Source organism: Pan paniscus, chromosome 9 (genome assembly GCF_029289425.2).
Source record: "Pan paniscus chromosome 9, NHGRI_mPanPan1-v2.0_pri, whole genome shotgun sequence".
In the NCBI taxonomy this organism is placed as follows: Eukaryota; Metazoa; Chordata; class Mammalia; order Primates; family Hominidae; genus Pan; species Pan paniscus.
Window position 1 is genome coordinate 112,482,134 of NC_073258.2, and position 25,397 is coordinate 112,507,530.

Sequence of the window (25,397 nt, forward strand, 5' to 3'; positions counted from 1 at the left end):
AGCAGGGTGTGGGAGGTGACCCTCGCTGCTCCCTGGCAGATCCTGCCTGGGTGGACACGTGACATCCAACACAGAGGCACCTCCACAGACTTCAAGAGTGCCAAGGAGGCGCCCTTCACCAAGGGAGACTGGCTCTCGCCCTTTCCCTTTTCTCTTCAAGTGGCGGGCCCAGCCCCAGGGATGTCCAATGGCTCCCTGAGGGCCCTGAGGCTGGCTGAGAACTGACAGTTCCCGGGGCTCTCAACAGCAACGCGCTCACGCTCACCCCATTCGGACAGATTGGCAAGTCCGCTACGCACCCTAGACAGTGAGGGGTTAAGAACAATTTCTGGTTGCAATTGGATGACTTCCTGGATCACTCACTTGGCTGCTGGCCCCTGACACACAGGGCTCTGCCTGGCAACAGCCAATTCCCTTTCCATCTCACCCTCGGGTCATTTTCCTTAAGTGAAACAAATGCATGGAAGGCTCCCTGAGTCATGGGGCGGGGGATTTTTCTGAGTTAAATGAACTGAAGCCTCAGAGGCCTAGCACCACTGGGCCTCCTTTCCTGGAAAAAAGATTCCCAAATAAACATGACAGGGGTTGGGGGAGATTCATGAGGGACCAAAAAACAATGATAGCACCTACCACCTAGGGTGGGTGAGGATGACATGAGATTTGAAGTGCCTGACAAAGTGCTGCAGTGACCAAGGCTCGAGTAACGGCAACTTATTCTCAGTAACTCCTCGGCTAGCGGAGGCAGCCTGGGCCCTGTCAGAGCTGAGCAGGTCAGCCATGGGAGGGCCGCCTCAATGATCCACACTCAGATCGGGTCATACCACGCATTCATGGCATGAGCAGCTGGCTCTGAATTTGTAGGAAGACGTAACCCCTTTCTTCCCAAAGAAGTCTGTGGTTTAGGCCTAAAAAATGCGTAACTGTCACTCCCACTCCTTCAGCCAAGCTCTCCTCCCTGAGGCCCAGTTCTGTGAAGACGACATGGACTCCAAGGGCTGGCCACCCCTGGAATCCAACTGGACAGTGGTCACCCAGCCCTTCCTCCCACTGTGCGGCCACTGCAGGAATGGCTGGAGCTGCCCACGGACAAGTGTGCAGCCCCTCAGGAAGGCAGGAACGTTCTAAGATGAGTGACTGCGATTCTGGACCTCAACAAAAGGCAAAAAACATTTTCATGGTTTCGGTTCACATAAAATGAAAAGCCATGTGACTTAAAAGGCAGCCTTTTTGATGTTACTTCATTGAATTTTCACTAAGCGAACCTACTAGAATGGGTGTGAGAATGTCAGATTTTTCCCCATGAACTAAACGCAGTCTGGCATCCGCACGAGGCAGCCAAGCCCTGCTGCTCTCCTTTTCTGAATGTATCTGTAAGCCACAAATCGCCCTCCTAATGAATGGCCCTGGGGCAGTGGCTGGCACCCACTGACTGCTGAACTGGGGCTTTTCACACCATTTCCACACAGAGTGGCATCCAATGGGGCTTGTAGAACATCTGAGCTGTTACAGAGAAACTTGCAACTATTTTTATCTTGAATGGAAATAACAGAGGAATTATGGCAAGTCACCTCTATATTATGTGAGGAAAGTGGGAACAGCCCCTTTTTACAAGCAATTCTTCACCAAACCCCACTGGTGTCCTCTGTATGGGCCTCGCTGTTGGACTGGGAGGTGATGGGAGATGGGCCTCAAGCTACAAGAGTGACAGCTCTGGCCGGCGACCCACCTCTCAGAAAGCATTCCCAGAATGAAGGAAGTAAGCCAGCAACAGGCTTTAACCATCTACTCCCGGCCCTTAAAATTGGACTCTTCCCCTGGGGACAAAGTGAGAGGTGCTGCTTCTCCGCCTAACCTGTGGCAGCTCCCTGCACACCATGCCACCCTGGCTGCCCGCAGCCCTGAGGGCAGGACTTGACCCCAGGCTTCCGGGCACTTACCTTCCCCATGTCCTCTCCAGGCACTGTGGGTCTTGGGAAGTGGTTCTTGTCAGCCCGAGGGACACTGGGTTCTCCACTGTCCTTCACAGGAAAATCTAGCTTCCTCAGCCTTTGTGCCACCACTAGAGACACAGACAGTGGCGCTGTAACTGTCCCTGACCAGGGCACATCCCTCCCAAGCCCACCTGCGCTTCCCAGCCAGGATGCCCTCAGTTGTGCCAGCAGAGTTGGGTGTCCAGCAGCAGCCTACAAGTATATGGGGCACTGGGCAGAGAAAGCTGGGGCAGCCCAGGGTCGTGCTGAGGTGCCTTTCCCTCGGGGCCCTGGAAAGCGCCACCCCATCGGGCCTTTTGGTGTCCACCTGGCTGTTCCCCACATCCTGGTCACTGATGGTCTCTAGAGCCCCAACCACAGGAAAGACCTGGCTCCTTTCAGAACTCATATCAGTTTAAGAGAACAACTCTGGAGACAGAAATGGCTTGGCTTTTCGACGCAATGAGTAATTAAACTCTATTCGTCCTCCGGAAGATTTCCATCCCAACTGAACGTTATGTAATTTCCTGGAAACAGCAGGCTCGTGGAGGCAAACGGGGGACAGTGAGACTATTCTAGGTACAGAGGACTGCAGGGAGACATGCGAGGGAAGAGGAAAGAGGAGAGTAAGGAACTGGATGGAAACAGGAATACTGGAGAATCAAAGGGAAACAGTTACATCACATCAGACTGCAGTCACCTCAGCTGCTAAACCAGGAGAACACTGGGCAACAGGGCCTCTCCCTCTACAGTTTCATATCCAAGCAGTGGAGAAAAATAAGAAGCTTTACGATAAGAGTGTCACCATTTTTAAAAGTCAGAGGAATTTAAGTAAAAGGCAAGAGGACAGAACAAGCACCTGACCTGTTTGGCCACCCTGCCCTGCCATCGCCACAGGGACAGAGCCAGTGTGACATCTAAGGGCAAGCCCCAGCCTTTCAGTTTAGTGACAACACAACAGTTAACAAAGGAACAAAAGTGCACCAGGTTAACCGCCGGGTCAGGAAGGACAGGCTTGCTTCCCTGGAAGTCTACGCAAGCAACCTGAATGCCTGGACAAGCCAGCTCAAAGGTCAGGCTGCCGTCTCTGTTGAGTCAGGACAAGTTGTCTGGCAAAGACCCCTGGGGCTCTGCATCACAGTGGCTGAGCTGTGGTATTTCTGTGAGCTGAGGGCAGCCCGTTATTTCAACAAGACCTCGTTAGAAACCACATATTCACCTGCCTTCCTTCTTATGAAACAAGATGCATCCTCAGGTTCACATCTTCTTGGTAGCAGAGAGAGAGAGAAACAAGACCTGGTCTCTTAAACCTGTGAGGGGTAAACCCCACACAAATTACAGAGAGAAACACCAAGGTGAATTCCACTGTTGCTGAGACATTTTTATTGGCATAGGTTATATGTTTGTGTGTGTGTGTGTGTCTGCTTCATTTTTCTAATCAAACAAACAACTGATGTAAGCTGCCAAGGATGAAAAACAACATTACATGTCTGAAGCAATCAGACAAATCCACACAGAACTGTAGTCTAAGCCAGGGGACCAGAAAAGGGCCACATAAAGCTTGTTTCCTGAAAGCAGGAAAATCTTTCTGTCAGTGGGAGAATAAGACACAGTCTGGTTCTTTTGATGATGTGTTCCATGCACACATTGGAGGATATTTTAGAAATTCATCCATTGAACACATTTTTATTGAGCACCTATTATGTGCACCAGACACTGTTCCAGGCACTGGCGATACAGTAGAAGATAAAACAGACAAAAATACCAGCCTTACAGAGCTCCTAAAGCCTATATTCCAGTGAAATCAAGATAGGAGAACTTTTCCCTTAAGTTTAAGGTAGTTAAAAAAAAAAAAAATAGGAGAACTAATTCATGGAGAACATGGCCAAGTTATGAGCCAAAGCACAATTCCTCTGAAGAGTACCAAAACAAATTCTCTCTCTATTGCTTAAGTCAGAAGGAAACAATGAAACCCCTGAGGGATCACCACAAAAGACAGAGGCCCCACTGAACCCCCGACCCATGCTTGAGAAAGCCAGGGCCCTCTCCCCTTCTCTCAAACAGTTTTAGGGTAGAGAAGTCAATGCTTAGGGCTCCTCACCAGGAGACACAAGGGCATTTTAAAAGTCTGTCCCCAAAACAATGGCATTTCCAACCAGAGTAAAGCAATGGTTCCAATGCAAATCTGCTTCATGAAGACAAATGTCTCTCAAATATGAAATTCAATGAAGAAGAACATAACTTGCAGGTAACAAAAAATAAAGACCCATGAAACTAAAATTAAAATGTTTACAGAATAATAGCATAAGATATTAAAATGAGAATATAGAAAAAGATTTGTGCTTAGGAAAATACTTAATTCTTGGCCCAAAGTCATAAAATAGAAACTTACTATAAGGTAATTTGGCAGTTTAAAATGCAGACAGATAACCTCTGATTTACAATTTCTATTTTTCGAATGTAGGACAAATTTTAAAGTATTTAGTAAAACTTGGTTTTATGTAACAAATATACAAAGTCTTAGAGGAGTCTTTGGGCCTTCACTAAACAGAACAGGACTTGTTAGATTTAAAAGAGGTTGTGAACAAAATCAACAATTCAAAAACCAAAAGGGTAACAAGCAAACCTCATAGCAAGATGCACTGAGAGAAAAATAAACTATGGGAAAACCCCCTTAACCAAAAGTCATGAGACAAGGTGAGTTTGATTATGTGAAAAATGGTTGTTTTTTTTTGAGATGGAGTCTCGCTCTATGGCCCAGGCTAGAGTGCAGTGGCGCGATCTCGGCTCACTGCAACCTCTACCTCCCAGGTTCAAGCAATTCTCCTGCCTCAGCCTCCTGAGTAGCTGGGACTACAGGTGTGTGCCACCACGCCCAGCTAACTTTTTTGTATTTTTAGTAGAGATGGGGTTTCACCATGTTGGTCAGGCTGATCTCGAACTCTTGACCTCAAATGATCCCAAATAGGTGCTTTTTAAAAAGGGCTTTAATACTGTTTAAGTAGTTCAAATAGGGTTCCTCACTATTAATTTGCTTCAGTAAACTCTTCAGCTTAACTCATTATCTTAAATTTCAGAATTAATGAGGTTTTACTGTAAAAGTAGAAAAGCAAACACTTCAAATGATAAGACTCCAATATCACCCATACTAAAAACTTAGCAATAAAACTGCAGTTTGAAAAGCTACTGTACAATGCAGCAAGGACTAGGTGTCAACACTGCTGGAAGCAGAGCCAGGTAAAGAACAGAAAATCTGCACAGTATTATCCCTGTGGTTCTTAGACTCATTCGAAATACAGAACTGCAATCTCACAATGAAACAGACATACTGCTTATTAGGAGGCACTACAGTTAAAGCTTTTTAGAAAAGAGAGAGAAGTATTTTTAAATGTAGGCACAGTGGTGAGCTGTTCAAATTCAGTTAGGCGTCAACATCACACATTAGCAGCAAGATGCAGCCACACTTCAGGTTTCTGAATGACATGACTGCAGACAAAATTGAGCAAATAAAAACCAAAACAACCACTACATTAACCCTGAGCTTCCACATTCCCCTTTCACATGAGACTAATGCAGACCATCATAATTCATGAAAATGTGGCTTTCATTACGGTCAAATCTCAACATGTCTCCCAAAGAGTTTATAAAATAAGTTATTCTAAACATGTACATTTAGCTTTGGAATGATGGAGAGACACAGAGATATACGTAAACGTCAAGACAATCACTCCACTCCACGTCTGGGTCCACATCCTTCCAGGCTTTGTCTGGAACATTATGTGGCTGGTGCCTGATTCCACAGTGAGGATGCAGGAGCCCAGGTGGTGATGGATAAAGCATTAGGAGACAATCAAGTGTCAGGAATTGATCAATAAGAACGGCTTAAATAATGATTTAACAAGGAAGACGAGTAAAAAACAATCCCATTTCATCTTTAGAAAGAATTAAGTCACTAAATGATTTCTTCTAAGTTGTTGCCATTTGCTCGGATGAGATCTTGAAGGTTTTCCATTCTTTCTCCACCCAGTTAAGAACACATTGACTAGAAATCTGTGACAAGAATCTAGTAAAGGCCTTTTCCCTCCTGCTCCTCATTATGCCAATGCAAGAACTGGAAAATTCCAAACAAAATCAGGTTAGTGGTACAGAAAGTTCATGAACGATCTATGTGAATATTAAGCACAATAACAATGATCCAAACGTATCAAACTAACAACTTCTCACTGTGGTTACTGTCTTTACTCAGCCAGGCTAATCAGAAGTGAAACTTTAAAAACTGGTTAAATTCCAAACGAAAAACTATTCTTACCAGTGAGAATCGTATTTCCTACCCAGTCCTACATGTAACTAAGAAAAATAGCCTGCTCACTTATGAGAAAACGGTGGGCCAAGAGGGTTCTAATCAGAGACACCAGCATTCCAGGAACTTACTACCCTCCCTGTTTCCCGTAATACTTATCATCCTACCCACTTAACACCTCTCACATAATAGAGATAAATCCCAGTTAACCAAGGCATAAGCTGCAAGGCAAAAGAAGGAAATACATACCACTTATAGCTTCCTGTGCAAAGTATTTGACATCCATGTCTTCATCTTGACCTAACTTCTGTAGTACTGGCTTCACTTCTCCCTGTAAAGCACTGACATTCAAAAGTATTATCTGTGAAAGACAGTCTAATGGGCCATAGAAATCCTTTTTGGTGTATATGGTTAATGGTAATTGTTAAAATTTAAAGTAAAAAAATATTTAGGTTCCGGAGACGATGGCGGTGATGGTTGCTAAACAATGTGAAAGTACTTAATGTCGGGGCGGGCGCCCGGGTTGCGGGGGCTCGGTGCCGCTCCGCACTGCTCGGCCCGTCTCGGCCCCGGCGCCATGAGTGGCGGCGGCAGCGGAGGGGGCTCGGCGCCCAGTCGCTTCGCCGACTACTTTGTCATCTGCGGACTGGACACGGAGACCCGGCTGGAGCCCGACGAGCTGTCGGGTGGCGGCGCCGCAGCCATGGAGGGAGGCGGCGGCGGCGGCGGCTCGGGTGGCTGCGCTGGGAGGCGGCGATGAGAGGCTCGCATGCCTCCAGCCCGGCCCCGGCCCCCCGGGACGGAGAGCCGAGCAGCCCCGACTCTGGGCTACGGACTATGGGTGAATAGCTCTGACCACCCGGCGAAGCATGCCGCCTGCCTTGGCCTCCCAAAGTGCCGAGATTGCAGCCTCTGCCTGGCCGCCACCCCGTCTGGGAAGTGAGGAGCGTCTCTGCCTGGCCGCCCATCATCTGGGATGTGAGGAGCCCCTCTGCCTGGCTACCCAGTCTGGAAAGTGAGGAGCGTCTCTGCCCGGCCGCCATCCCATCTAGGAAGTGAGGAGCGCCTCTTCCCGGCCACCATCCCATCTAGGAAGTGAGGAGCGTCTCTGCCCAGCCGCCCATCGTCTGAGATGTGGGAAGCGCCTCTGCCCCGCCGCCCCGTCTGGGAAGTGAGGAGCACCTCTACCCGGCCGCGACCCCGTCTGGGAGGTGAGGAGCGTCTCTGCCCAGCCGCCCCGTCTGAGAAATGAGGAGACCCTCCGCCTGGCAACCACCCCATATGAGAAGTGGGGAGCCCCTCCGCCCGGCAGCCACCCCGTCTGGGAAGTGAGGAGCGTCTCTGCCCAGCAGCCACCCCATCCAGGAGGGAGGTGGGTGTCAGCCCCCGCCCGGCCAGCCGCCCCGTCCAGGAGGTGAGGGGCGCCTCTGCCTGGCCGCCCCTACTGGGAAGTGACGAGCCCCTCTGCCCGGCCAGCCGCCCCATCCGGGAGGGAGGTGGGGGGGTCAGCCCCCTGCCCGGCCAGCCGCCCCGTCCGGGAGGTGAGGGGCGCCTCTGCCCGGCCGCCCCTACTGGGAAGTGAGGAGCCCCTCTGCCTGGCCAGCCGCCCCGTCCGGGAAGGAGGTGGGGGGTCAGCCCCCCGCCCGGCCAGCCGCCCCATCCGGGAGGGAGGTGGGGGGGTCAGTCCCCCGCCTGGCCCGCCGCCCTGTCCGGGAGGGAGGTGGGGGGGTCAGCCCCCCGCCCGGCCGGCCGCCCCGTCCGGGAGGTGAGGGGCGCCTCTGCCCAGCAACCCCTACTGGGAAGTGAGAAGCCCCTCTGCCCGGCCAGCCACCCCGTCCGGGAGGGAGGTGGGGGCGTCAGCCCCCCGCCAGGCCAACCGCCCCATCTGGGAGGGAGGTGGGGGGGTCAGCCCCCCGCCCGGCCAGCCGCCCCGTCCGGGAGGTGAGGGGCGCCTCTGCCCGGCCGCCCCTACTGGGAAGTGAGGAGCCCCTCTGCCCGGCCAGCCACCCCGTCCGGGAGGGAGGTGGGGGCGTCAGCCCCCCGCCAGGCCAACCACCCCGACCGGGAGGGAGGTGGGGGGGTCAGCCCCCCGCCCGGCCAGCCGCCCCATCCGGGAGGTGAGGGGCGCCTCTGCCCGGCCGCCCCTACTGGGAAGTGAGGAGCCCCTCTGCCCGGCCAGCCGCCCCGTCCGGGAGGGAGGTGGGGGGGTCAGCCCCCCTGCCCGGCCAGCCGCCTCATCCGGGAGGGAGGTGGGGGGGTCAGCCCCCCGCCTGGCCAGCCGCCCTGTCCGGGAGGGAGGTGGGGGGGTCAGCCCCCCGCCCGGCCGCCCCGTCCGGGAGGTGAGGGGCGCCTCTGCCTGGCTGCCCCTACTGGGAAGTGAGGAGCCCCTCTGCCTGGCCAGCCGCCCCGTCTGAGGGAGGTGGGGGGGTCAGCCCCCCGCCCGGCCAGCCGCCCGGTCCGGGAGATGAGGGGCGCCTCTGCCGGGCCGCCCCTACTGGGAAGTGAGGAGCCCCTCTGCCCGGCCACCGCCCTGTCTGGGAGGTGTACCCGGCAGCTCATTGGGAATGGGCCATGATGACAATGGCGGTTTTGTGGAATAGAAGCGGGGGAAAGGCGGGGAAGGGATTGAGAGATCAGATGGTTGCCATGTCTGTGTAAAGGGAGGTAGACACGGGAGACTTTTCATTTTGTTCTGTACTAGGAAAAATTCTTCTGCCTTGTGATCCTGTTGATCGGTGACCTTACCCCCAACTCTGTGCTCTCTGAAACGTGTGCTGTGTCCACTCAGGGTTAAATGGATTAAGGGTGGTGCAAGATGTGCTTTGTTAAACAGATGCTTGAAGGCAGCATGCTCGTTAAGAGTCATCACCACTCCCTAATCTCAAGTACCCAGGGACACAAACACTACGGCCGCAGGGTCCTCTGCATAGGAAAACCAGAGACCTTTGTTCACTTGTTTATCTGCTGACCCTCCCTCCACTATTGTCCTATGACCCTGCCAAATCCCCCTCTGTGAGAAACACCCAAGAATGATCAATAAAAATAAATAAATTAAAAAAAAAAATTTAAAGACATTTATAAACTTGACAAATACACAAAATAATGTCTAAAGAAATTCTCAGCAAAATCAGCTTCAGACAAGGATCTACACATTTACAGAGCTTAAATATAAAAGTCATAGTGGACATCCTCAAAAATAGTTGCTAAATTATTTTCTTTAAGCAAACCCAGATCTTAAGTAAAGTGAAAATCCCTGAACTTAATTTTAGCTAATTACTCCCCACTATAAGGTAAAATTTAAAGTACACTTTTAAAACAAGACTAAACACTAAAATCTTACTTGGTATCTAGAATTGGTCCAATTTTTTGTAGAGATTTGGCCACATTGAAGCGAACATTTGCTACTTGGTCTCCTGCCATTTTTAATACGATGGGCAGCATTTGCTTAGTAGTTATTTCCTGACCACAGGCCTCAGACAGTGCCTAGAAAAATAAATAAGATGGCACATTTAAAATACTTTAAAAAATTCCAAAATCTAATGAAACAAATTAATATTTAATAAGAAAATAATTGACCAATAGGAAAATATTTCTAGTTTGAGCAGCTGAGTGGGGGACACAAGAATCATTCAAATGATCAGAGAATTAGACCAGAATTCACAAATAAGTTGAACTTTTAAAATACTGTAGTTTTGTTCTTTGTTTTTTTTTTTCAGGCGGAGTTTTGCCTTGTCGCCCAAGCTGGAGTGTAGTGGCGCGATCTCAGCTCACTGCAACCTCTGCACCCTCTGCCCCCTGCCCGAGGTTCAAGGGATTCTCCTGCCTCAGCCTCCCAAGTAGCTGGGACTACAGGCATGTACCACCATGCCCAGCTAATTTTTGTATTTTTAGTAGAGACAAGGTCTTGCCATGTTGACCAGGCTAGTCTCAAACTCCTGACCTCAGGTGATCTGCCCGCCTCAGCCTCCCAAAGTACTGGGATTACAGGCATGAGCCACCGTGCCCAGCCAATACTGTAGATTTTAACATGAATTTTAAAATTGACATTTTATCTCATCTCCTGTCTATTCCAATTAATCAATACAAGACATATATTCCAAATAGAAGACAGTATACTGAGAATTCAGAAATAGTCATGAATAATTTTGCTTTAATGACTAAGCTTAGCAATAACAGTTATGTTATACTTACATTAATGCAGAATAAAGTGGTCATTCTATGCAAGTAATTAGGATCATTTGCCATTACTAACACTTTGGGAACAATAGTATTTTGGGCCCACTCTGTACCAAACTTCTGAACTAGTTTCATGAGGTTGTTGGTGGCAGCTTCTCGGATGGCGTATACTGCAGAAGAGGTCAAAAACATGTTCTCATATCGCTTATTGTTTTTAAGCATAACCTAGTTTACTTACATGAAAATCAAATCTGGACCAAAAGCAAAACCTCTCTGCAATCAGACTCCACATGTAATCAAGCTGCAATGACAAGCATGCTCAGCTCCAACTCAGTTTCCAAGAGTGCATATCCACAGAAAAGGGATGCAAGGAGCTCACCATATGCATCATCAATTATTTAACAAATACAAGTGCCTACTATGTGCTACAAAAAGAACACAGAAGATACTTTCCCTCACAAGAAATATGCTCTTATCAGAGAAATGAAAGCTAACACACTCCATGAAGTCACATGGTGTAAGAGCAATTAGAATGAAGTGTGGTATTGTGTAGTAAAGGCTGTAAGGGTTGTAGCAGTGCAGAGAAGAGTGAACAGGAAAGGTCTAGGAAGGCTTCGGCACAGAAAGAAGCCTTGACTGGGCAGTGAAGATTTGGGAGGATCTGTGTAAGTGGAGAGAAGCGGGGAGGAATTCCTAGAAAGGGTAGAGACATGTATCCAGGACACAAACAGAAAAAACTGAAACCTGTGAGACTTCTAAGTTAGACAATTAGGGTGGACCCAGACTGCAGAGCATTATGAAAGACTTAGATTTGATTAGGAAAAACAGTGATGGGTTTTTAAAGCAAACTTGTGACCTGATGACCAATGTGGAATTTTAGCAAGATTATTCCAGCAACATCACGGAGAAGCGACGTTGACTGAGAAAGACATCAAGGAAATGGTGTAGAGGCCACTGTGGTCATCTATACAACAGCAAATACAAACATCAGACTGACTTGCTTCCTCTCCATGAAAATGCTTAGGTTGAAACAAGATGTCAAATGTCTTTGAATCAATGTGCCTGCCTTAACATCTAATAATTCCCTATATCCTTTGATCATTTATCAAAGACATAAAGCTAGATAATAAAGGTCTCAGCTACAATCCTCTCACCATTAGTTGCTATATACAGCACTGAACAAAAACAAGCCTGGTGTTACTTCACTTTACAGATCCAGTAAGACTCAAAATTTGGGCTCAGATTAACAAATCGAGGGTGGTAGGTACTAATTCCTTATTCTACTTCTCTCCTCAGGTGGGCCCAACCTTCCTGGGATGATAGGAAGGGCAGGAATAGCTATCGAAGCCACAGTCCCAGTCCTAGGCAATTTATAGAAGCCTCCAACCAAGAAATAGGCAACTTCTTCTATTCATAGATCCTTCTGGGCAATGATGTTGAGAACAAGCAAGACAGCATAGACAAGTGACCATACAACTGATTATCAACACTTAAACTGACAGTCTACAGGAGAAGCAACCTTTCGGTAAGACTCAGATGCACTAAGGAGCAAACTCAAGTCAACTGTTTTACTGTAATACAGATTCCTTCCCTTCATATCCATAGTCTTTGTCTTTGGCCCAAACCCTTCCCTGTCCTCCCCACTAAAGAGGAGATAGCTAGAGTATTTGTGTCTTCTCCTCTAATTTTTTTTTTTTTTTTGAGACAGAGCCTCAGTCTGTCTCTCAGGCTGGAGTGCAGTGGCAAGATCTCGGCTCACTGGAACCTCCACCTCCTGGGTTCAAGCAATTCTCCTGCCTCAGCCTCCTGAGTAGCTGGGATTACAGGCGCCCGCCAACACACCCGGCTAATTTTTGTGTTTTTAGTAGAGACAGGGTTTCACCATGTTGGCCAGGCTGGTCTCGAACTCCTAACTTCAAGTCATCCACCCGCCTCAGCCTCCCAAAGTGCTGGGATTACAGGCATGAGCCACCATGCTCAGCAAATTACTATTTTTTTTTAACACGCTTTAGATTTTTATCATAATGCCATTACCATAGGAAGGGATCTCTACTGCCAGAAAAACCAGAGACTGGGGAACACACATGCATAGCCTTGACCAAGACCTTAACTGCACTGAACTCTACTTGGCCAGATGCCTACTATGTTCTTGGTTCCTCTGACTGTTTTCAGAAGAATGCAAACCATTCCAGAGTTCTGCCTGTTTTCTTTTGTCTATTTCTGTCTCTTTCTCTCTCCCCATCTCCTCTCAAGGCCTGGCTGACCTGCAAGGTTTCTTTGAATGTCTATCTATGCTCAATAACTGATACCTTCTCCTTTCTCCTATAATAAATAAATAAATTTCCCTTCTACATTCCTCCCTCTGATCAAAACTGTCTACTCAACCACAGGAATATAGGTGAGTGATACTTTCTTCCTTATACTTCTCTGGAATTTTCACAATGTTCTTTTAGTAGTTACCTAACTAGGGGAAAAGTTTCAAAAACTCTAACTGATCCAGTGATCATTATATAACACTTATCTGAAATGCAAAAGCAAAAAAGCTCCTGTGATTAAGTACAGAACAATTTCAGAGCTGTTATTTCATTGGTTCATGGAACTCTTGCAGTCCCCACTTCAGCATGCTGCTGCAGTGAAATAAACAAGGGTTTCTCCTGCTCCCAAACTGAAAGAGAAAATCCGAAAAGAGGAAGGAGTAATCAAGTTGCATAGAGAAGACAATCTTACAGAGAAAGGGTGCCAGGAATTTAATTCTTTGTGGAATATTAGAACTTTAAAAATTCCTCAAAATAAAACACCATCTTAATCTAAAATGCCAACTTTTAAAGAAAGCATAGAATGACTTGAGGCCAACCCAAATGCCCATCAATGACAGACTGGATAAAGAAAATGTGGCACATATACACCACGGAATACTATGCGGCCATAAAAAAGGAATGAGTTCATGTCCTTTGCAGGGACATGGATGAAGCTAGAAGCCATCATTCTCAGCAAATTAACACGGGAACAGAAAACCAAACAGTACATGTTCTCACTAATAAGTGGGAGTTGAACAATCAGAACACATGAATACAGGGAAGGGAACATCACACACTGAGGCCTATCGGGGTGAGGGGCGAGGGGAGGGAGAGCATTAGAACAAATACCTAATGCATGTGGGGCTTAAAACCTAGACGACAGGTTGATAGATGCAGCAAACCACCATGGCACATGTATATCTATGTAACATAACAAACTTGCATGTTCTATGCATGTATCCTAGAACTTAAAGTAAAATAAAATTTAAAAAAGCACAGAATGATTTGCTAGGATGCACCATTCCCAGTAACGTCAAATATTTATCAGATATAACATAAACATTTTTTTTAAAAGTGGTATTTCTTTCCTATGATTTGCCAAATTTTAATTTTATTTAAAAAGAAATAAATAGGCCACAATAAGATAACTTTAGAGAAGAAAAAGAGAAATAAAGAAGTCTACAATCCAGTTTGAAAACACTGGAAATACCCACATATATAAGCCCTTATACATTTTCACATATTTTTTCACATCCTTCCTCTTCACACTCTTAACCATATGATCCTCCATATGATGCAAATATGCCTTTAACAAAACCACCCACACGTATAAGCAGACACAAATATCCTCATTCCTCCCAAATTTCCAGGCATAAGCACCCATAGATGAACAAAGAGATACACTAAATACATATATCAAGTATATAAAAGATACTGTGGAACTGACTCAGGTTATCTATTATATCCACCAAAACATGGAAACAAAGCTCAAGGACAATGTCACATGACCCCATAGGGGCACTCACACTCATCGAAACAGGTCTAAGACAACACTGAAGCTGTCAAGTCTGGACCTGGGATCTGGCAGAGACGGTACATCTGTCACCCACTGCTGCCTGGCACACAAGGGGATACACACATATACCTCTACCTGAAGCCTCACCAGGAAGTCACTTGCTCATTCCTGCTGTCCTATCTGACCTGCCCTGAGCTCACCCTCTCCTAGCATTGTAGCAGCAGCAGTGAGAGTACAAGCAGTAAGCCTTCCTTTCACCCAAACCAGAAATCCAGGCCCTCTCTATCCCTATGGCAAAGCTAGTGTTTCCCACACCTAAGAATCCTCTACTGTCTCACTGTAGATCTCCTCTTCTATGTCACCTCAAAAAGCCAAGTAGCCATTTCTCCCACCCAGGCTTTTCATCTGATTCCAATCTCTATCCAACCTAGTATATAGCTGCTGAAGACACCAATTACAGGATGGTCAAAAAGAGGATCTTCAGATAAGGGAGGAGTAAGTAGATATATAAAAGAGATGGTCTGAAGATAATGTAATAGATTGAGTAAGAAAATAATGCAAATAAATTGTTTAATGGAGAAAATAAAATCTAAGATACAAAAAATTGGTAGAAACGTCAAATTTATATTCAGAAGATTAAACTTTAATTAGAGCCTTTCTTCATTCCTACAATATTAAGGCAAAATATCTGGTCAGACTGAGATTCCTTTCTAAAAGGAAATATATGAAAATCATGGATATATGGGCTTTCAATAATCTGTTTTTATCTACTCACCATGGTCCACGAGCCAAGCCATACATAAAGAATTCAGCTTTTCATCAAAGAATTCCACACCCTACAGATACAGAAGATTCCATTAACATACATTGCCAAAATTCAGAAATAAAGATGGTCTATTTACATTACACCAAGGTTACCTGAAGGCTAAAAAAACTTGTTTCCAAATAAATAAGTAAAAGAGATAGAAACACCACAGGAATTACAAACAAACCATAAATCTATTTATTGGACGGAAATCATAAACAAAAAAAAAAGCATACGTGAGCCGGCATAGGCCCTGCTAGGTAAAAGAGAACAGGGTGGCCAGAAGTCAGCCACAACACTGCAAAAGAGCAGGAAGAATGCACTGTGTATGGTCTGCCAAGCAAATCTGGATTACCTGTAAAAATGAATTACCCAGGAAAACACCTGTCAGTAATCTCAATCGTCTTCCCTTTTTGGTTACTATTATGACAAATCCTTAAGGATAAAGCAACTGACCTCAAGACATAGAGATATCCCCAGTTAAAGAGAGTATTTTCAAGACAACAGGAGAAAGCCCTGGAGGGAGAATAAAGCAGGCCCAGGACTACAGGGCATATGGCCCAGGCATGGCTTGCTCTCCCAGCCCTGTTCCTCCCGACTGTCAACAGGTGGCCACTTCAGTGCAGGCTGGGGATGGGCTCCGGGAGCAGATTTACACAGTCCTCTAACCCCGGGGCTTCCACACCACATGGAGAATGCTGTGACACACTTTCCTAGTGCCTCCCTTCTGGGGTCTACACATTTACAGTCTTGCTTCTTTGAACTCTAAGAAGTTCCTGACTGGTGATTCTATATTTTAAAAAAAGAGAGGTAATATAATGTGTCAGTGCTTTGAAAATAGTGATTGAATAAGACAAAATAGCTTTTTTTTTTTTTGAGACGGAGTCTCACTCTATTGCCCAGGCTGGAGTACAGTGGCACAATCTCAGCTCACTGCAACCTCCACCTCCCGGGTTCAAGTGATTCTCCTGCCTCAGCCTCTCGAGTAGCTGGGATTACAGATATGCAGCACATGCCCAGCTAATTTTGTATTTTTAGTAGAGACAGGGTTTCACCATGTTGGCCAGGCTGGTCTCTTAACTCCTGACTCAGATGATCCGTCCGCCTCAGCCTCACAAAGTGCTGGGATTACAGGCATGAGCCACCGCACCTGGCCCAAAATTGCTTTGTACTAAAAGATCATAATGAACAAATTTTGGCATACACTTAGATTACGTCAGCCAAGATTTCTTTTTCATTTCAGGTTGAGAATTTTCCTTCAGTTTTAATTAACTTTTATTTTCCAGTTTGTTGTTGTTGTTGTTGTTGTTGTTGAGACGGAATCTCTCTCTGTCGCCCAGGCTGGAGTACAGTGGTGCAATGTCAGCTCACTACAACCTCCGCCTCCTGGGTTCAAGCAATTCTCCTGCCTCAGCCTCCCAAGAAGCCTCCCAAGTAACAGGCGCCCACCACCACACCCAGCTAAATTTTTTATATAGTAGAGATGGGGTTTCACCATATTGGTCAGGCTGGGCTCGAACTCCTGACCTCAGGTGATCCACCCACCTAGGCATCCCAAAGTGCTGGGATTACAAGCGTGAGCCACTAGGCCTGGCCTATTTTCCAGTTTTTGTAGTTTAACTTTACACTTACTTAACATCGTCCACAAGCCAGGTCATACATAAAGTCTTGAGAGAATTTTATAAAATGACTATCTGATATAAAAATATTTAGATATGAAGAGAAATTAAGGAGAATATATATACTAACAAGAAGTTAAAATTGTAAAGCAAAATGTTCATGACTGAGGCATGTCACCCCTGCCAGACAGGTGTAAGTCAGCCAAAGACACCATCTGCCTTGTTTTCACACTGCTCTCTATAGAGCTAGCAACCCTGGGAAACTTTCCAGGTCTAGAAGGAGCAGAGGTTAAAAGAAATGGTACTAAAATGCACCCTCCCTTCCAGATAGTTTTGGTCTTCAGCAAATCAGTTAATCACTGCTCCTCTCCACTCTGAAAAGTAGATCCATGACAATCACCAGTGAAGAGAAGATGACCCATAGCACTTGGGAGTGACAGACAAAAAGGATGACAAAATAACTTCACCTGATCCCATTTGCCATGCACTAATACCTCTGGTATACTTTTCAAAGAATCGGACACTTTCAATTTTATAAAACATATAATGCCACAGACATCCACAAATTGCATGTTCATAAACTAAATGTACTAAAATTAAAAATACAAATTCAGGGGTTCAAGACAAGAAAAAATAAATTCCATATGTTGTGACCTGAAAGGAATGGAAGTGGGAGTGAGGAAGGGGAAACAAACTGTAGCGATGTCAATAGTAAACTGACACATCTTTCTCAAAAAATACTCAACAATCAACAAATGTTGGCTATACACAGTGGCTCATGCCTATTATCAGCTACTCAGGAGGCCGAGGCAGAAGGATCATTTGAGGCCACGAGTTCAAGACCAGCCTGGGCAACAGCAAGACCCTGCCCCCAAAATAAAAAATGTTAAGTGCCTAATTAATGACGGGCACTATGGTAGGGACTGGAAATAAAATACAGTCCCTGCCCTAAAAGAGATCACCCATCTCTCCAACTAGACTGTAACAGACAATTACAATACTCTGTAATAAGTGCTACCAACAGGGATGAAGGTACATCAAACTTAGAACTGTCTAGGCCACCTACTCAAAAAAAGGAAACGATGTGGCTATAAAACCCAGCTTTGAAATTTTAACTAACATGGTATTAGTTAGGGTAACACTGATCACGAAACTCAAACAGTAACAGATAATGTGATAATGTGGACTTTGACCAAAATACTAACATTACAAGCTTCAGTTTTTGTTTTTGTTTTGTTTTGTTTTTTTTGACACAAAGTTTTACTCTGTTGCCCAGGCTGCAGTGCAGTAGTGCAATCTTGGCTCACTGCAGCCTTCGCCTCCTGGGTTCAAGCGATTCTCCTGCCTCAGCCTCCCGAGTAGCTGGTATTACAGGTGTGCACCTCCGTGCCCAGCTAATTTTTGTATTTTTAGTAGAGATGGGGTTTCACCATGTTGGCCAGGCTGGTCTGGAACTCCTAGCCTCAAGTGATTCGCCTGCCTCTGGCTCCCAAAGTGCTGGGTTTACAGGTGTCAGCCACTGTGCCCGGCCTTTCAATACTTCTTTTCTATATGGTGATTCCTCAACTCCCTTTAATCAGAATGTAGGGCAAGTGGTACCTAGGGACATTTTGCTTAGAATACAAGGCAAACAGGGAAGTTTCCTTGAGCAAAAATCACAGCAGACTTACCCTAAAACCATAATCCCTTTTCTTCTCAGTTAAACATTTCTTAAGTCACAAAGGCATTAAATATTATAAAATTTACATTATATATACCAAGAAACTGATTATTCTATGGCTTTGTTTTTCGGTGGTGATGAGGTGAAATATGTTTCTGTAATACAGATTAAGCATCCCAAATCCAAAAATCCAAAATGTGAAATGCTCCAAAATCCAAAACTTTTTGAGCACTGATATGATGCTCAAAGGAAATGCTCATTGGAGCATTCTGGACTTTGTATTTTTGAATTTGGGCTGCTCAACCAGTAAATATTTATAATGCAAATATTCCAAAATCCACTTCTGGTCCCAAACATGCTGGTCCCAAGCGTATTTAGATGAGGGATACTCAACCTATACCTTTTTGTTAGAAATGTATGCACTAATAGGCCAGATGCAGTGGCTCACGCCTGGAATCCCAGCACTTTGGGAGGCTGAGGCGGGTGAATCACCTGAGGTCAGGAATTCAAGACCAGCCTGACCAACATGGTAAAACCCCATCTCTATTAAAAATACAAAATTAGCTGGGTGTGGTGGTATATTCCTGTAATCCCAGCTACTTGGGAGGCTGAGACAGGAGAATCGCTTAAACCCAGGAAGTGGAGGTTGCAGTGAGCCAAGATTGCATCATTGCACTCCAGCCTGGGCAACAACAGTGAAACTCCATCTTAAAAGAAAAGAAATGTATGTACTAACAAACATAAAAACCATCCTATAGGTAACAAGAACAAGGCCATACTTTCATGCATCTAAACAAACATAAGCATACAGGCTACTAGGCCTCCTACTTGCCATGGTAAATTGTCACTATCTGACACTACCCTGCAGTTCATGGAGCAACACATACTCACCAGCTGGCCTGCCAGCAGCGGCATATACTCAATGATGGCCAGGCGGACCCTCCATTTGGCATCTTCTGCCAGCTCCACTATGGCAGGAAGGAGAGACTGAGAGAGCTGACGGATTCCAATCACTTCATTTACACAATCCAAATTGGAGATGATATTCAAACGAACTTCAGGACACTGCAAGTACACAAGCCCCAAAAGACCACATATAAAAATCAAGTACTCTGCCCAACAGTCTCCTGTCAGGGTAAGATAAAAGGTGAGGTAAGACTCAGGTGAAAAAAAAATGGATAATCTTGAAGAAATAATAGTGAGTACATAAATAACTCAAGGAACATAAATGATCTTAATCAGAAATTTCAATTAAAAGTCCGTAATACTAAAGACTACAAGAAAAGTCCGTAAGATGGTAAAGAGCATAATCTCTGGAACTAAATCAGATGCACTCAAATTTCAGATCTGTCATTGTTGAAAGACCTTGCTCAAGTTACTTTAACCCTCTATGCCTCAGCTTTCTCATCTGTAAAATGGGATAACTGGCCGGGCGCGGTGGCTCACACCTGTAATCCCAGCACTTTGGGAGGCCGAGACGGGCAGATCACGAGGTCAGGAGATCGAGACCACAGTGAAACCCCGTCTCTACTAGAAATACAAAAAATTAGCTGGGTGCTGTGGCAGGCGCCTGTAGTCCCAGCTACTCAGGAGGCTGAGGCAAGAGAATGGCATCAACTCAGGAGGCGGAGCTTGCAGTGAGCAGAGATTGCGCCACTGCACTCCAGCCTGGGCGACAGAGCAAGACTCCGTCTCAAAAAACAAAACAAACAAACAAACAAACAAAAAGGGATAATAATAAGACCTACCTCATAGGATTGTTGTGAGAATTGCATGTAAAAATACATGCAAAGCACTAAGGCTCATGCTTGCCATGTAGTAATTACTCAGTAAATATTAGGTATCATTATAATTTTTGATACTATATTTAAACTTAAATAAATGAAACTTTTTAAACAAAGACACATTAGCTTTAAAGAAACCAGGGAGTATAAAGCAAAAATCAGGTAAAGATGATAAACAGATATTTCTAGGTTTACTCTAATGGGTACTTTTGCCCACTTTCTGAGGAACCTATAACCCCATACCCAAAATCACAGGTGTCATTGGTTTAAAATAAGTTATGATTTTTTTACCCATTTTCTTTTTGGGGGTTCTATTTTAATGAAACCCTAAACCAAAATCAAATAAAATCAAATTACTATCAAAGGCAACAGAACATAAAGCAAGACCCACCTCATCCTTTAACTGAGCTAAGAAAAGAGGTAGAAGATGTTCAATGGTATTTTCTTTGCCCAAAATAGTAGACAATCCCATAATTACAGAAGCTAGAGCCGATTTGACATGTTGATTGGTATCGGATACTAATTCCTAAAATAAAATCGAAATTAAAAGCCTTTATTACAAGACAACAGAAACTTCCATACCATTATTCTGGGAAACAGAGTCTTGCTCTGTTGCCCAGGCTGGAGTGCAGTGGCGTGACCTTGGCTCACTGCAGCCTCACCCTCCCAGGCTCAAGCACTTCAGCCTCCAGAGTAGCTGGGTCTACAGACATGCACCACCAGGCCTGGCTAATTTTTTTCATTTTTTCCAGAGACAGGTTCTTACTACATTGCCAGGGCTGGTCTTGAACTCCTGGGTTCATGCAATCCTCTTACCTTGGCCTCTCAAAGCGCTGGGATTACAGGTGTGAGCCACCATGCCTGGCCTTTTTTTTTTTTTTGAGACAGTGTCTCACCCTGTCACCTAGGCTGGAGTACAGTGGCATGATCATAGCTCACTGCCATCTCAACCTCCTGGGCTCAAGCAATCCTCCCACCTCAGACTCCCAAGTAGCTGGTACTACAGGTGCATGCCACCAGGCTCAACTAATTTTTGTATTTTTTGTAGCAATGGGGTCTCACTATGTTGCCCAGGCTGGTCTCAAACTCCTGGGCTCAAGAAATCCTCCCACCTCAGCGTCCCAAAGTGCTTGGATTACAGGCATGTACCACCATGTCTGACCCCAAGGAATTTAAAGACAGCACTATTTCAATATTGATTAGTTGATAATGTTTCCTCAGACTACTTGTTAGGTAACATAAACCTATGCACCAAAGAGCAGTTTACAATTACAATGGGCTAAAAAGTGATGAATAACAATGTTGCACATTAACACATCTTCCCCATTCATTCCCTGTCAACCTTTAAACTCAAAGAGCTTTAAGGTAAACAAACAAACAAAAATGAGATTAAGGTTTACCTTCATATAAATCAGAGTGAAACAAAATAAAGTCAGGTTTACCTTTATATAAGGCAGAATTTGATTCATAATTATGGTCTCTCTATCTTCAATGGGCAAGTTCTCACCAAGTTCTAAAAGATAAATAGAAAAAAAGAATGCTTTCACAGGGCCATTTACAAAGAGCCAAATGAGGACATTTAACCAGGTTTATCAATAATTTCAATTAAATTATATGTTTAAGCAAATAAGGAAAACAGCTCTTGTTCTAAATAAACTTTTTCGTGAACTCTCTATGCCATTGCGTATCACACCAATCCAACCTGAAAGGCATTTTTTTTTTTACAAAAACAAGACAAAATGATTTCTTGGTTTTAAATATAAAGAGACTATCTTTAAGTGACAATGTAACATTTCCACACACTAAAAACATCCCTATGTATTTTAAAAACATTCTAGAACAAAAAACATGCAAAATTGACTAACAAAAAAAATGCACCAAAATGAATGACACATGTTCCAACATAAATTGAACTCCTTAACCTTTTACTTTGTGGGCAGCAGCTGCCCGGACTTCAGCTTCACAGTCTTTAAGTAGGTTCTGAAAGGCGGGGATGAGGTCATTTAGGGTGATTTTAGGACCCATGGCTTTCTGGAGCTATAAAAGAATTTGAACGGGTTTTAATGTATACTAACAAAAGAATTAACAAGAACAAAACAAAATTGTGCAATCTGTAAGTACATATTTTTGCCACAGCACTTCCCATTGAAAAGAATTAATTCAGAAACTTTGGGTACAACAGCAAATCTATGTGTTTTCAGGTTTATTTCCTTAGTACTTAAAAATGATCACTTTACCTCTGAAAATCTGTCAGCCACCATATAGCGAACGCGCCAAGATTTATCTTCTGCTGCTTGTCGAAGTGTAGGCATCACCAAAGTCTCAAGGTCATCCTGAGACAATAACTGGGCAATACTGACACAAGCTTCCACAGCAAGGAGGCGCACTGAATCCTAAAGGAACAAAATTTCTGTAATTCAGACATTTACTGAGACCCATGGGGAACTGCTGTGGGGTGGTGCGGGTGTTTAAAAAAATTAACACCACCAAGACTGCCACACCTTATATAGTTTCACGTCTTGACATCTTTTTCTTTCTTTTTTTTTTTTTTTTTTTGAGGCAGGGTCTCACTCTGTCACCCAGATTGGAGTGCAGTGGCACAATCTCGGCTCATTCCAACATCCGCCTCCCAGGCTCAAGCGATTCTCCTGCCTCAGCCTCCCGAGTAGCTGGGATTACAGGCAGGAGCCACCACGCCCAGCTAATTTTTGTATTTTTAGTATAGACAGAGTTTCACCACGTTGGCCAGCCTGGTTTCAAACTCCTGACCTCAAATGATCCACCTGCCTCGGCCTCCCAAAGTGCTGGGTGCTGGGATTACAAGCGTGAGCCACTGCGCCTGGCCATGTATTTACATCTTGAAAGAGCTGCTCCCGGCCGGGCCCAGTGGCTCACGTCTGTAATACCAGCACTCTGGGAGGCTGCGGCAGGCGGATCACGAGGTCAGGAGAGGGAAACCATCCTAGCTAACACGGTGAAACCCCATCTCTACTAAAAATACAAAAAAAATTAGCCAGGCGTGGTGGCGGGTGCCTGTAGTCCCAGCTACTTGGGAGGCTGAGGCAGGCGAATGGTGTGAACCCAGCAGGCGGAGCTTGCAGTGAGCCGAGACTGCGCCACTGCACTCCAGTCTGGGCGACAGAGTGACACTCTGTCTCAAAAAAAAAAAAGGAAAAAAAAAAAAAAAGAAAGAGCTGCTCCCTTTGCCTGGAATGGCATGTCAAAGTCATAAAGATAGAAATGACTTTGTACTATGAGTAAACAGCAAAGTAATTACCTTGGCTAGAATACAGAGTTTCTATAAAGGAAATGAAAATTTTAAAATTAAGTAAAAAAGAAAAAAAAACATTTTAATGATGCCTTCAAAGCCTTACTATAACAGAAAGTTGAGGGATAAAAATGAAAAGAATATTTGTACAAGTTATTTATAACAGATTAGGACAAAGGTAAGAGTAAGAGTAAAGGAAATCACTTAGAAAGCTTAGTTTTCAAAAAACTCAGATCAGGGTGGCAGTAACAGGAGTGTAGGCAGCATAAGATAATGACTTGGAAAGAAATACACAGAACAATTAAAAGTTAGAAATCAAAAACAAAAATCAGTTGGATTTAAATGTCGAAGATCAAGGACAGAATAACTTTGAGGAAGCTGTGGCTAGAAAAACACAGAAATTAGAGAAGTATGGGATTAATGAACTCAACTTTCCAAATGTAAACAGCCAATGTCAACGTGACACCTATGTCCTTTGAGCAAGTGGAAAATACACAATTAAGACAAATCAGTGAGGGGCCAGGCACAGTGGCTCATGCCTGTAATCCCAGCACTTTGGGAGGCCGAGGCAGGCGGATCACCTGAGGTCAGGAGTTCAACACCAGCCTGGCCAACATGGTGAAACCCCATCTCTACTAACAATACAAAAATTAGCCAGGCGTGGTGGCACGTGCCTGTAATCCCAGCTACTCAGGTGGCTGAGGCAGCAGAATTGCTTGAACCCAGGAGGCAGAGGCTGCAACGAGCCGAGATCGCGCCACTGCACTCCAGCCTGGGTGACAGAGCAAAACTCCAACTCAAAAAAAAAAAACACCGAAAAAAAAGAAACATCAATGAGAAATTAGAAATTGAGACTGTAGATTTGTATATTATACATATATAAGGTAGAATCTTAATACATGTAAACATTAGCACCCAGGAGAAATAGGTAAAAAATTTTAAGTGTGTACAATAACAGTTACGTATATACATATACACATACTTGAGAGACATAACAGTGACTCCAACTTCCAAAATATTACAAATCTTAGAAACTGTATATCAACAATAACTGACTATATGCCAAAGACACACACATTCCTCTGTATGCAGGTGCACAGGCTAAAAAAGACAGGACTAAGTTCTTGGTAGTGACTACACAGATATTTTTGGATTTCGAAAATGATGCTAAATCATGGGACTGCTAATCAACTACTGAAATATAAGCTAATACATATTTGTTAAAAAATTACTTCTCTGGTCTGGTGCAGTGGCTCACACCTGTAATCCCAGCACTTTGGGAGGCCAAGGCGGACAGATCACAAGGTCAGGAGTTCGAGACCAGCCTACCCAACACAGTGAAACCCCATCTGTACTGAAAATACAAAAAATTAGCCAGTCATGGTGGCAGGCGCCTGTAATTCCATCTACTCAGGAAGCTGAGGCAGGAGAATCACTTGAACCCGGGAGGCAGGGGTTGCAGTGAGCTGGGATCACGCCATTGTACTCCAGCCTGGGCGACAGGAGTGAAACTCCATCTCAAAAAAAAAAAAAAAATTACTTCTCTTCCAGAACTTCATTTTCTCTCCTACACCTGTTCCTCTTCCCAGAATTTTCTCTATCTTAACGATGACACCATCATCCACCCAGTTGCTCAAGCAAAAAATCTAGGAGATCTTGATTCCTCTCCCACTCATCCAATCCAATAATACTAACCTATTGATCCCACTTCCAAACTGACATCCAAATCCTTTCCATCTTCACTACCACCCTATTACCATCATCATCTCATGCTGAGACTTGAAATGTGGCTGGTACACATTATTTACACTCAAATAATAAGATTTTGGAAAATTTTGGTCGAATACAAATATTGTTAATTTCACCTATTTCTTTTTACTTATAAAAACATGGCCAGGAGAAAACTTAAAATCAACAGGTAGCTTACATTATATTTCTGTTGTAAAGCACTGTTTTAAACTATAACGTTTAGGTAATAAAAGTGCAAAGAAGGCCGGGCACG

The 25,397-nt window shown here is 44.7% G+C and overlaps 1 protein-coding gene across 8 annotated transcripts in view; it reads right to left on the reverse strand.

Moving 5' to 3' along the window:
* The window catches only part of PPP2R1B (protein phosphatase 2 scaffold subunit Abeta), a 43,799-nt gene that overhangs the window by 10,315 nt on the left and 8,087 nt on the right, over positions 1 to 25,397 (reverse strand). For 2 of the 8 annotated variants that reach the window (XM_014346992.4, XM_055094825.2), the window contains exons 6-15: positions 22,365 to 22,520; positions 22,050 to 22,164; positions 21,570 to 21,640; positions 20,519 to 20,653; positions 19,235 to 19,408; positions 15,035 to 15,095; positions 10,462 to 10,616; positions 9,611 to 9,753; positions 6,520 to 6,611; positions 1,938 to 2,059 (exon numbers count right to left, since the gene is read on the reverse strand). In XM_014346992.4, coding sequence (XP_014202478.4) covers positions 1,938 to 2,059; positions 6,520 to 6,611; positions 9,611 to 9,753; positions 10,462 to 10,616; positions 15,035 to 15,095; positions 19,235 to 19,408; positions 20,519 to 20,653; positions 21,570 to 21,640; positions 22,050 to 22,164; positions 22,365 to 22,520 — 1,224 coding nt within the window. Of the gene's footprint in view, positions 1 to 1,937; positions 2,060 to 3,326; positions 6,082 to 6,519; positions 6,612 to 9,610; positions 9,754 to 10,461; positions 10,617 to 15,034; positions 15,096 to 19,234; positions 19,409 to 20,518; positions 20,654 to 21,569; positions 21,641 to 22,049; positions 22,165 to 22,364; positions 22,521 to 25,397 lie in introns of those variants that run through there. The other 6 variants (XM_014346993.4, XM_055094826.2, XM_055094827.2 and 3 more) reach the window with 5 other exon arrangements.